This window comes from Balaenoptera musculus, chromosome 6 (assembly GCF_009873245.2).
Source record: "Balaenoptera musculus isolate JJ_BM4_2016_0621 chromosome 6, mBalMus1.pri.v3, whole genome shotgun sequence".
NCBI classification, from domain to species: domain Eukaryota; kingdom Metazoa; phylum Chordata; class Mammalia; order Artiodactyla; family Balaenopteridae; genus Balaenoptera; species Balaenoptera musculus.
The window spans coordinates 96,070,994-96,083,936 of NC_045790.1; the positions used below are offsets into that span (position 1 = coordinate 96,070,994).

Below are 12,943 nucleotides of genomic sequence, written 5' to 3' on the forward strand. Positions count from 1 at the left end.
CTGCCGCGAGCTGGGACCAGTTGTACTCATCTTACAGTGGGGAGCCTGAGGCCTAGGGAGAAGGGTTTGTCCCAGGCCACGTGATGATGGAGCTGGACAGTGGCCTCACCCTGTCCAGTTGTCTCTGGCTGTACCCCAGACCCTGCACACCTCTTGCTGGTGAGGGGCAGGGTGTGGGGGGATGGCAGCGGGGGGAGGCGACGGGTTTTCCTGTGACTTCCATCTTCCTGGCTTGGGCCTGGCTTTCCAGGGGGCGGTCCATGGATGCCAACAGATCACAGTTTCCAGGCAAGAGGTGAAGAGGAGAGGGGTGAGGTCTTCAGGCTGTGGAGTCAGACGGGCTGCATTCATGTTTCAACTCTGTTTCCTCCCTCCTGGTCCTGAGACCTAGGCCAAGTTATGTTTTTTTCTCTGAGCTTTAGTTTTCTCTTATAAAATGGGAATGCTAAGTCTTCATGGAGTTGTCCCAGGGCTTCAAGAAGATTGCAGCATGTTGACAGCTCTGTGCCCACAGTAGTGATCCTGTGATAGAATGAGACCCAGGAGGGCCAGACAGAGCTGGCGTGGCCTCAGGCCTGTCATTGTGCTGCTGTGTGGCTAAGCTGAGACTGGCCAGAGAGCATACTGCCTATCACAGGGGTGACAGTCCCTATGTTACTCCTCGCCTCACCTGTCATTCCTCCCTCTTGTACACTGAGTGATTTCTGCTGTGTATAGGACTGTCTGAACCAGACAGACCTGAGAGATGGTCCACTCGGCCACGATCATCTTATGGATGGGCTGCCTGAGGTCTAGAGAGGAAAAGATCCCCAGGCTTATCCCGCGGGTCATTCCCTGAAGCTGGCCCTTGTGCTGGGTTGAGTTGTCTCACAGTGCCCTCTGCTGCCGGACCCCCGCCTTGCCGGCTGCTCCCTGGCGGTCTGGCAGAGCAGATCCACGGGCCTGTGTCTGTCCTTTTCCTGGGAGCCGGGGGAGCTCCAAGAGTATCTGTGTCTCAGCCCACGATGCTGCCATTGAATTTCACCCCAGCCTGGCCTGGCTTGGCCCAGGATCACGGGTCATGCTTTGACAGTGAGGAGAAGAGGCCGTGGCCCCTCCCTGGCTGTGCTTCATTCTCCCCTCCTGCAGGAAACCGGCTTGGGCAGAGTCTGTCAGCCGAGGGTGCCAGCCCTGCTGCACTAAGCTTACCACCTAGGCTGCAGGTCAGACAAGAGGTGCCTTCCAGCTCCAAGACGTGGTAATACCTTCTAGCCTCCTATTTTTAAAAAGCCTAAAGGACTATTTCCTCTGTCTAAACAAATAAGTGTAGAGTTTAGCTCCAGTGTTTCTACAAGGTTCCTTGGGGTCTGTCAGGATAGTCTGGGTCAGAGAGAGCAGCCAGGCATGGCCAGGTGGCCCCAGAAGTCGGATCAGGACCAATAGGAGAAATCAGGTGAGGCCCTGCTCACAGAAAAGCCCTCAATCATGGGTGGGCTCTGGAGCCAGACCTGAAATTCTCTGCTACTGGCCAGCTCGGAGAGCCCAGGCAAGTTACTGGACTCCTCTGGGCCTCAGTTTCCTCAGCTGTAAACTGGGGAAAATAACAGCAAATAGCTCTTAGAATTGTTGAGAAGGTTAAATTAAAGTATGATATGGCACTTTAGCACATTGCCTGGCATATAGTAAATAACAGCAATAACCACCATAACTTATAGTTATTGAGCACTTCCAGTACCAGGCACTTTCGCATGTGTTCATTAATCCTCATAACGGCCCTATGAGGTAGGTCCAATTATTATCCTCATCTTACAAATAAAGAAACTGAGGCACAGAGAAGGGATGTAATTTGGCTAAGGTCAATTAGCTAAGTGACTGAGCTAGGATTCAAATCCAGGCAGTTAATTTTTTTATTATTATTGTTTTTTAAAGTAAATTTATTTTATCTTTGGCTGTGTTGGGTCTTCGTTGCTGCGCGTGGGCTTTCTCTAGTTGCGGCGAGCGGGGGCTTCTCTTCTTTGCGGTGCGCGGGCTTCTCATTGTGGTGATTTCTCTTGTTGCAGAGCACAGGCTCTAGGCACGCGGGCTTCAGTAGTTGTGGCACACAGGCTCAGTAGTTGCGGCTTGCGGGCTCAGTTGCTCCGCGGCATGTGGGATCTTCCCGGACCAGGGCTCGAACCTGTGACCCCTGCATTGGCAGGCAGATTCTTAACCACTGTGCCACCAGGGAAGCCCCTCAAATCCAGGCAGTTTAGCATTTAACTCTTAACCATGACTATTATTATAGTTATAATTACAATACGAATTATAATTATTCTTCCAGTCCCTGGAGGTGGCCGGGGCGCTGGGCGGGCCCCAGGGATTTCTGTCTGGAGTGAAGGGAGGGCTGAGTGGTTCTGGGTTCGCCTCCATTCGCCTTTCAGCAGGGAGGGCCATGGAGCAGAGCAGGCAGTGGGGAGCAGATGGGAAGGAGCGGCCCCTTTGCGTGCTGGGCCCTGGGCAGGCCTCGCTGCAGCTCTTGGAGACAGGAGGCTTGGGAGCCACTCTGAGGCTGGAAGTCAGAACCCTGACTCTCTGTCTCAGTTTCTTCTCTTCCTGGAACACAGCACCGCTTGGTGTGTGGGTTTCGCTAGCCGCTTTGGGGGCCGACTCCCAGGGCTAGAGTTCCCTGGCCCCTCTGTCAGGCAGATTGGTGAAGGCCCGACCCTGGAGAAGATGACCCCCTCCCAGCAGTGGAAGGAAGAGCCCATTTCCCAGCAGTGCAGAGGCTGGGGGTGCCGGGCGGGGCGGGAGTGGTCCCCAGGCCCATTGTGTGGGGCCGATAAAGTGCGGAAGCTGAGGTTAAATGGGAGGAAGCCCAGTGCTGGCGGCCCTTTCCCACGGATGGGGGCTTCAGGCACGGCCCAGCCAGCCCAGCACAACTGTGACCTGCGTGCATGGGGTGACAGTGACAGCGTTCACTGGGCTGTGAATGCTGGTGGTCCCCGATTACTGAGGGTGCCCTGTGTGCCAGGTTGGGCCTTGGGGGCCCAGACTTTATCCTGGTGAATCTCTCAACAGCGGGTTGGGTGGCCGTCACCATGCCTCTGCTAGAGCTAAAGAAGCTGAAGCTGAGAGGCCAGGAAACGTCTCCAAAGTCAATGGCAGCAGGATCTATACCCAGGCCTGGCTGCAAGCTGTAGATCCGGAATCCCACACCACAGACGGGCGTGTGCCTGTGTGTGCACGTACACACGTGTTTACAACCTTGGTAGGGCAGCGTTCTCAGGAAAGAGGCAGCATTTCCCCTGAGTCTTTCATTGAAGGCATTCAAAATGTGCCGCATCCTCTGCATTTAACTAGCAGCATCCTCTGGCGGAGAAACACAGGCCCTGAATTCAGACACATCTAGATTCCAGCTGTCACTTAAAGGCTGTCACTTAAATCCTTGGACAGGTGACTTAACTTCTCTGAGGTTCTGTTTACTTTATGGACTTACTCTGAAGATTAATGAGATAGTGTCTGGATAATGCCCATTCTGAGGTCTGGCCTGTAGCATGAGCTCCATGAATGAAGCTGTAATTCATCCATCCATCCATCCTCGGGTGGTTGCACCACTGAGGCTGGTAGCTCCCCCTGCTGGCTATATCTGGATTAAGGCCACTTTTCTTGCCAGAATTGAGAACACTGTATTTAAAGGTTTAGCCCATCTTCTTTATTTTACAAATGAGGAAACTGAGGCCCAGGGTATGGCTCATGAGGAGTCCGAGCTGCGATTCACATCTGGGGGCCTTCTGTCTTATCTTAGGACATAGTGTCCAAGCCCAGCCTACCCTTAGCTCTACCTCCTCCAATATCTCAGAGCATTTCCTGTGCTCCCACTCTGGAGTGGCACTGTGGGGGCCCTGGTTTCCCCTGGAGGAGGCTGGGCACGCACAGGCAGGGCGACAGAGGGCGGCCCCAGTAGAGCTGGTGGGAGCCTGGAGTGGTCTGGAGGAGGCGAGGAGTAGCAGACTGGGAGGAGGTAGAGACTGGGCAGAAGAGGAGAGAGCGTTCCAGGAAGGGGGCACAGCACAGGCAAGGGCAAGCAGGTGGGGGTGGGCTCAATGGAGCCCCGGGGAATAAAGGTGCAGGCCTTGGATCAAGCAGTGAGGCCTTCAAGACACATCATCCCCAGCCTGCTTTCCCTCTCTCTTGATTCATTCATTCATTTAACAAGTATTTCTTGAGCTCCTAATGTATACCAGGCCCAGTCAAGGTGACCTAGACAGAGGTGAAGGCAGACAGAGGCCCTGCTCTTGGGAACTCACAGTCCAGTAGAGGAGACAGATTTGGAAGAAGCCATGTTGGTTATAGTGGGGAACTCACAAGGGGTGAAGGGGGCACACCCTTGGTCTGGGGGTCAAGGAGGGCTTCCCAGGTGAGGAGGCATTTAAGCAGCTTACCCGAGGTCAGGTCTTTCCTGAGGCTGGGTCTTAGGAGGAGAAGGAGAGTCATAAAAGCATCCCCCACGGAAGGAATAGCACGTGCAAAGCCCGAGGTGAGGGGACCGGGCTGTGAAGACATTCCTTCTGGCTAGAGGGCAGTTTGAAGAGGTTGCTGGAGTAGGGGTCGGGCCAGAGAGATAACCAAAGGAGTTGTAACTGAGGTTGTTATGGAGCTTTCTGACCAGCTCCTAAGATGGTAGACCCTGCATTGTCATGTCAGGGAGTTTGGACATTATCCTGAGGGTACTTGGGAGCCATGGAAAGCTATAAGGCAAGAGAGGTGCTCTCCTGTGTGATAATTTACTTAACACACTGCTGACCAATCCCAGGTCTCTTTAAAACCTCAGAATCCTGAGTTGGTTAGTCATTATGATCTCCATTTTGAAATTAAAAGCACTAGAGGCTCAGAGAGGGACAGCAACTGGCTAAGTCACACAGTAGAACCTTCACTGAAGCTTCCTCTCTGGCCTGCCCTACCGCCATGAATGCTGTGTTTCTGGCTTCTCCCGCACAAGCCGTGTATCAGGAGGAGGCTCCTTTGGGTGGAGGCTCTGCTAAGCCAGCCGCACTCCATGAACAGACTGCTCGCTGTAGCGGGGTCTTCCTCCCTCCCCTGTTCTTCAAGGGGTGGGAGCATGGAGGTGGGGGTGGTTTGTAGGAGCTGCTGGGTCCCTGAGCCTCTCTTTGCTCAGGCAGCCACCCCTGCGTACCCAGACTGCAACATGTCTGTGTTTTCTCTGCAGATGAGTGGGGCTGACACAGCTGGGGACGATGATGACGCCTCCCGGAAGAGAAAGAGCAAAAACCTGTACGTTGGAAAGATCCCTGGTCCTCACCCTAGTGATGGGGGGGGCTCCCTGCACCCCACTTTGTCCTCTGCCCTCTGGCTTATTCCCCATGCCCAGTGGCCTAGGGGTAGAGGCGGAGAGAAGGGGCTGAACCCAGTCCTGCCCCAGACAGACACCCGTGAACAACGGGATCTTGGGACTTAGCAGTGGCCCCAGGGTAAGGTCACCAGGGTCCTGAGCACCCACCACTGCCCTCAGCACCCACTCAGAGTGAGGCAAGGTGCTGATTTAGTATCTGGAAGCCACAGGGAACGAAGCAGAAGCAACCAACCAGGTTGCCCTGGCCCTGTCCAGCTGCTAAGCCAAGCAGCGGCCAAGTGACCACGACAAGTTCTTTGCTCCCTCTGAGAAGGGGTTGACCAGTGACCAGACTGGTCATGGGATTCCCCTTTCTCCTCTCGAGCTCTTGAATGCTAGCAGTCTTGGGCATTGCCAGAAGGGGGTGCTGCTGGCTCAGAGAGCAGATCCGGTACCTTTCTGGCCACGCCCCTCTCCCCCCTACCCCGCTCCCGTGACTATTTATACTTTCGATTCGATTCGGAGGTTTGTTAGAGGCGCTCATTCATTAACAGAGAGTGAGTGGTTTCTTCTCGGGTCTCTTTGTACCTCGGGCCCTGGAGACTGTGGGGGGCAGGGATGGGAGGAGGCAGTGAGGCACCTGGTGGCCCACAGAGGGAACCCCTCTCCCTCCAGGTCCTGTAGTGCCCACCATTATGCACCAGTTGGGCCCCGGGGGTGTGGAGAACAGGAGTCCTTCCCGGATGCCTCCTGCAACCTTCTTCCCTGACCTCGACCTTGGCTGGGGTCCACTCCCTGGAAACTCTTTCCCCAGCTTCCCCTGCCCTCTCCAGTTTCCTGCAGCAACTGTAGGCTTCTCTCACTCTGCAGCCAGGAGCAGTCACACTTTCTAGGGAAGGTAAAATGCACAAACAAAAATAATTCTTTGCACCAACCATCCGGTCCAGGCAGCATCAGAGCTGCCGTGGGTGGTGCTCCCAGGGGTGGAGCAGTGGAGGGCAGCAGAGGGTGGGCATCCAGGGTGCTGGAGCTGCCCTGTTCCACCAACTCTAGCCTTCTTTCAAAGCGGGCGCTGCCTTTTGACCGCATGAAGTTCACATTCTTAAAAGCTTAGTCAAGGACTCTTAGAATCTGGGACGATAATAAAAATAACTCATGTTTATTGTGCTAGGCACTATTCTGTGTGCATTACATATATTATCTAATTTAACCTTTACCATAATTTTTATTTTACATTTCTTTTTTCTTATTTACTCTATTTTGCAAGTGAGTAAACTGAGGCAGAAAGAGGTTAAGTTACTTGTCCAAGGTCACAAAGCAAGGAAGTGGTAGAGTTGAGATCTGAAACCTGGCATGTTGGCTCTAAAAGTATATAGAGATATACATATATTTTAAAATTTATTTATTTATTTATTTATTCAGAGCCTGTTATTATTAATTAATTAATTAATTAATTTTTGGGGCCTTGCCGCGCTGCTTATGGGATCTTAGTTCCCTGACCAGGGATCTAACCCGGGCCCCCTGCAGTGGAAGCACGGAGTCCTAACCACTGGACCACCAGGGAATTCCCATGGAACCTGTTATTTTTAAGCTTGGTGCAGAACACCCTGAAGGAAGTCCACAGCACCCCAGCTAAGTAGCCTTTGAGCCTCTAGTGACAGGAGTCCATTCCCCAGAGGGCACTCATTCCATCTTTTCATGGCTCTGATTGGAGGAAAGTGTTCCTTTAGCTTCCTCTTGTGGGTCCCTGTTCTGCTCTCTGGGCCCACGTGGGGACACATGAGGCACCTCTGAGCTCTGCCATCCTTTCTCGAGTTGCCCGTGTGGCAACCAGGGACTTCTGAGGACCTCTCCAGCTGTGCCTTGCAGCTGTGAGTCTGCCCAGCTGTGCATCTGGGAGGAAAGGCTTGGCTGGGCAGGGGCTTCAGCCTCCTCCAGCCACAGAGAAACACAGTGGTCTCTGAGCCAGCAAGGAGCCCAGGTGGATGGTGGCAGCCTGCAGGTTGGACCTCAGGCAAGCTTCTCCTGCTCCCTGGGAGCGGGCCAGGAGCAGGGGCTCTGAGACAGAGCACTGTGCCCCAGGAAGCCAGGCTCTCTCACTCCTAGCCACGCCAGGGCTCTCCGAGGGCCTTGGTCCTCACCAGTCCAGTCCCTGGACTCCTTGGCCTTATCTCATTGGCTTGGAATCTGCTAGAGCAGGATCCCAATCTCTAATCAGCTGTCCCAGACCCTCAGGACAAGTATGGATTAAGCCTGAGCGCTTTTGCCCCAGGCACTGTGCTAAAGCTTTCTGTGCATTTTCTCCTTGCCTCAAAACAACCCCAGCAGATGGTAGGTACTATTATCATCTGTGTTTAACAGATGAGAAAACTTGACATTCAGAGAGGTCAGGTAACTTGACAAAGGGCACACAGTTGGTAACTGCTGGAGCTGGGATTTGAACCCAAGACTGTCTTGCTGCCGCACTGTAGCTTTTAACCTCCACCCTGGACCACTTTCCTTCATTAAACAGGGTGTCCCATAGGTCTTAGTGCCCTTTGAAGCTTGAATAACTTCAGAAGTAGGCTCCCAATTTATAAAACACATTTGAGAATTCAATTATTCAAATTTCTTTTACACTTATTTAGCTTTGTGATTTTGATAACACATTTTTAATCTTACGCGTTTAATTTTTCGTTAAGTCAGCATTTTTCATCTGTAATCAGAAGGGCAGAGATCAAAAATAAAACAAAAAATTTATTACTCAAATGTCATAAGACTAAATATGCATGAAAAAATTAATTCATTTCAAATCATGTTTTTGAGAGTTTATAGGATTTGTACTTTTGAAGTTATTCAGGCTTAAAACTACTGAAACTTTGTGGGACATTCTGCATATTCATGGATGGATGTATCCAAAGCCAATGACAGGCTGAGCTGTCTTCTGGCAGGAACTATTCTCTAGGAGGTGCCCAGAGTAGGGGTCTAGGGACAAGGGGGAGGCAAACATGAGTATGAGACACTTAACCCCTTTCTTGCCAGCAGCTTGCCCAGGGCTGAAATCTGCCTGGGGGAATGGCAGGGCTAAAAATGGTTCTTGGCTAAAAATAGCCAGTCCTGCCACCCAGGTGGGCAGAGCCTCCTCTCCCTCCCGCCTTCCCTCCCAGCAATTTGCTGACTTGTTTTCTCCTCCTTCCCGGGGGCGCTGCCATGGCAACGGGGAGGCCAGTCACAAATAATGGGTCTGGCTTCCTGCCTGGGCGGGCCCCAGAGGCCGCCCCTTACAGACACATGCCCCTTTCACAGGCTCCCTCTCAGGGTTGGCCAGGAGGGATATTTTTTTTCTGCTCCGGTCCTGGTCCCTCCCATTTCCTGGCTCCTCCTGTCTGAGTCCCAGCCCAGCCTGTGCCTGGGAGTCCAGTCCTCCAGCTGGGATCCCAGCGAGCGCTCGGCTGCAGCCCGCACCGTTGCCGCCTGGGACGCGGGTTGGGAACAAGAGCCTGGGGTGCTCCCAGCAGACCGTCCCAGGCAACAAGGTGGGGGGCCCTACAGCGATGCTCCGAGGCATGTACCTCACTCGGAACGGGAACCTCCAGAGGCGGCACACCATGAAGGAGTAGGTGCCCCTCACCCCAGCCTTCACCCTCCCGACCCTGAATTTGCAGCGGCCGAGTGTGCCAGGCTGACTGACCCCCTTTTCTGCTTTTGTCCCCAGAGCCAAGGACATGAAGAACAAGCTGGGCATCTTCAGGCGGCGGAACGAATCCCCTGGGGCCCAGCCAGCGGGCAAGGCAGACAAAGTGACGAAGTCATTCAAGTAGGTCCTCTCTGGCCCCCCTGGGCCCCCCTCAGACACTTACTGGTCCCTGTGGGAGCAGGGCTAGCAGTGGGGTTAAGAGAGAAGGCTGTTGGCTTGATCCAGCTCTGGGGCGATGGAGGCTCTCGTAGAGGAAGCCTGGTACCCGGCATGAGCAGCCCTCATGGGGAGATGCTGTCCTGGGAAGGATGACCAGGGAGGGGCAGAGGTGGGGATAGAAGTGATGCCGGCCCCAAGAAAGGGGGTGGGCCCCCTCCTGGGCTCCCCAGCCGGGCTAAGCTACTTTGTGGGCCAAGGCAGCTGACAGAGGTCACCCAGCCCTAGCCGCCCCACTTCCCTCACTGTGCCCCTTGCCTCACCCCTCAGGCCCACCTCAGAGGAAGCACTCAAGTGGGGCGAGTCCTTGGAGAAGCTGCTGGTCCACAAATGTAAGTGGGGGCCAGCCGGCCTGTTCCCTCCCTGTGTCTCTCCCCCCTCCTCCTTTCCTCCTCTCCCAGGCCCAGAGAGTGCGTCTGGCTCTGCAGAGGTTACCTTTCCCTCTTTCCGGGGCCCAGGACACCCAGTCAGGTGTCCCTACCATTGGGAAAGGCCGAGGCCCTTGGTCTGGCCTTGGAGCCGGCTGCTGCCAGCCCCTCCCTGTCCATGGGCGCTGGCACTGCCTGCCAGAGGCCGTTGGGACCTGTGTGCTCAGACCCATATTCCCAGAATAACAATAAACATTTCCATGTACTGAGGGCTTAACACTGGGCCAGATGCGCCTGCCATCTCGTGGGTGGGAACCCCTCTGATCCTCACAGGGCTCCAGGAAATAAGGCTGATGATCCCCATTTGACAGATGAGGAAACTGAGGCTCAGATGGGGAGTGACCTGGCCAAGGCCCACAAAGAGGCAGTGGCAGGGGTGGGACCATATGCCAGGGTTCCTGGCTCTCAGGAGTGGGTCAGTTTACTAAGACCCCAGCAGCTGCACCTGAAAGGCCCCAGGAGGGTAAGCTGGGGGGCCTGAGGACAGGAGGGGCTGGTTTGGCCTCTCACCCCAGGATCTGGGCTTCTCCTCACAGATGGGCTAGCGGTGTTCCAAGCCTTCCTCCGCACTGAGTTTAGTGAGGAGAACCTGGAATTCTGGCTGGCGTGCGAGGACTTCAAGAAGGTCAAGTCACAGTCCAAGATGGCGGCCAAGGCCAAGAAGATCTTTGCTGAGTACATCGCGATCCAGGCGTGCAAGGAGGTAGGGCTTTGAGCTGGGCCCTCGGGCCCCCATTCCCATGCCCAGTGGCCTCTCAGTGATTGGGGTGCCTGGAAGCCTCAAAGAGAGGAGCTCAGGAAGGAGAGAGGCCAGACTGATTCTAGGGACCATGTGCCCAGGTTGAAGAGGAAGCAGGCTGGGGCCCTGGGGAGAACAGAATCCTGACTGATAACAAAAATGGCCACTGTCAATGTGCTACTGGGTGCCAGGCACATGCTAAGCCCTTCACGTATGAGCTCTCGTATTTAACCCTCATGACAACTTGTAAAATAATTTTTAATATTATTTTCATTTTAAAAATGAGGAGACAGTCTCAGAGAGCCTAACATGTATTGAGTGCTTCCTGTGTGCCAGCTGTGTCTGTTTAATATGGATGATCATGCTTAATTTTCACAACTCTGAGGAATGTACTATTTTTTTTTAATTTTTAAAATTAATTTTATTTATTTATTTATTGGCTGCGTTGGGTCTTTGTTGTGGTGCGCGGGCTTCTTATTGCAGTGGCTTCTCTTGTTGTGGAGCACGGGCTCTAGGCGCATGGGCTTCAGTGGTTGCAGCATGCGGGCTCAGTAGTTGCGGCACGTGGGCTCTAGGACGCACGGGCTTCAGTAGTTGTGGTGCACGGGCTTAGTTGCTCCGCGGCATGTGGGATCTTCCCGGACCAGGGATCAAACCCGTGTCCCCTGCATTGGCAGGCGGATTCTTAACCGCTGCGCCACCAGGGAAGTCTGAGGAATGTACTATTATGCTACCCTATACATAAGACGTTTGAGGCTCAGAGCACTTAAGTGATTTGCTTAAGGTCACACACCTAGATGTGGCACTGCTGGGATTTGAACTTGGGCAGCCTGACCCTAGAGGCAGTGATTTCGGGCCCTATAAACTCTACCACCCCTACAGTAAGTGACCAAGCCAGGACTTGATTCTGCTAACCTGCGGGCCTCCCCTCTGAACCTTAAGATGTGGAGCAGAAGGGCTTGGGGGTGAGAGGCTGGGCAGGTCCTGTCCCGGCCCCTGGCCCCTAGGAGCAGCTTCTTGCAGGCAGCCTTGACCACGTCACCCTCTGCCTGCACAGGTAAACCTGGACTCGTACACACGGGAGCACACCAAGGACAACCTGCAGAGCGTCACGCGGGGCTGCTTTGACCTGGCGCAGAAGCGCATCTTCGGGCTCATGGAGAAGGACTCGTACCCACGCTTCCTCCGCTCGGACCTCTACCTGGACCTCATTAACCAGAAGAAGATGAGTCCCCCGCTTTAGGGGCCACCGGGGTAGAGCTCAACGTTCACACCAGGCGGGCTGGGCCCCTCCCCACCTGCCTCCCTACCCCCTGCGACAGAGGGGGCAAGTGAGCCCCCAGAGGCTGTGTCCGGACAGACAGACGGGCATTTGGATGAGAGGCCTGGACCAAGAGAGGCCCAGGCCACTGGAGGAGTAGAGGGACTGGCCCCGTTGGGCCCCCACTGCCCTGGTACGAGGGGGCCCAAGGGCCCTGGCAGGTTAGGGGCCCTGGCTGAGCCGGATCTGGAGCTGCTGCTCCCTGCTGCGGAGACTTGGCAATGACCAAGTTCCTTAAAGAGCTGGCTGATGGGCAGGGGACCGAGGCCTGGGCCCTGGGGCTCTCCAGGGGGGGTCACTCGGACTCACAGCTCAGACCCCCGCCTTGAGTTTTATTTATTTAAACAGCAGTTGGATGCTTGGCACCTCGTCCTGTAATAGGAAACCTTTGCCTCATCAGTTTTCCTAATTTACAAGTGCAATATTTTAACCAACGCCTTGTGAAAAGCCACCTTGCGGAGAAGGTGGGCACCATTTTCCAGTTTCAGGGGATCTGCTGGTCCCGAGCCCCAGTGGCGGATAGCTGGGCCTGCTGGACTGACAAGGCCCAGAGGGGCGGGGGCTGCAGTCTGACCTCACACCAAAATCCAGCACCCCTGAGTGAGGGGTCCCCCGGGGCCTCTGGGAAAGCATGGCACCCTCAGACCACACAGCGGCCGAGTTCAGAAGCAAATAAAAGCCCTGTGTTATTTTTTGTTCTTGACCCTTTCTGTGTGTTCCTGGTTTCAAGGCTTCCCAGGGTGACTGGGGCTGGGATGGTTGCTAGGTGGGCCCTCAATTCAGCTTCTTCTCCTCTCTTGCCGTCACCTGCCTCCCGTCCCGGAGCTGGTGCTGCTCCCTGACAACCGCCTCCTCTGTGCCAGGTGCTCTGGCAGGCTTGTTCTACTTACCATCTCATCTTCACTGCGAGCCTGGGAGGTGGGGGTTATCCCCGTTTTACACATGAGGCAGGTGAAGCCCAGGCAGGTAAGGTGACTTGTCCAAGGTCACACAGCCGGCAAGTGGCAGAGACAGGGTTCAGCCTAAGCCCACCTGGCTGCAAAGCCTGCTCTGTGGATTGTCGTCCTCTACCAGCTACTGGATGGAGTCCCAGCTGGGCTGCTAACTGGCTCCGTGACCTTCGGCAAGTTCCTTCACTTCTCTGCCCTGCCACACCCTGAGATTCTAGTGGAACTTTCAGGTAGCACAGGGGTGATTGGTGGAGGTGGATGGGGCCAGAATCTCAGGCAGGGTGGCAGCTGCAGGCAGGCAGGCT

General features: G+C 54.6%; 1 protein-coding gene across 9 annotated transcripts in view; it reads left to right on the top strand.

Annotated features, from left to right (window-relative positions):
* The window catches only part of RGS3 (regulator of G protein signaling 3), a 129,306-nt gene extending 116,915 nt beyond the window's left edge, over positions 1 to 12,391 (top strand). For 8 of the 9 annotated variants that reach the window (XM_036855444.1, XM_036855445.1, XM_036855446.1 and 5 more), the window contains 5 exons: positions 5,186 to 5,250; positions 9,003 to 9,104; positions 9,471 to 9,532; positions 10,165 to 10,331; positions 11,425 to 12,391. In XM_036855444.1, coding sequence (XP_036711339.1) covers positions 5,186 to 5,250; positions 9,003 to 9,104; positions 9,471 to 9,532; positions 10,165 to 10,331; positions 11,425 to 11,610 — 582 coding nt within the window. In that variant the 3' untranslated portion in view covers positions 11,611 to 12,391. Of the gene's footprint in view, positions 1 to 5,185; positions 5,251 to 8,681; positions 8,904 to 9,002; positions 9,105 to 9,470; positions 9,533 to 10,164; positions 10,332 to 11,424 lie in introns of those variants that run through there. The other variant, XM_036855454.1, reaches the window with a different exon arrangement.
* Positions 12,392 to 12,943: the final 552 nt, after the last annotated feature.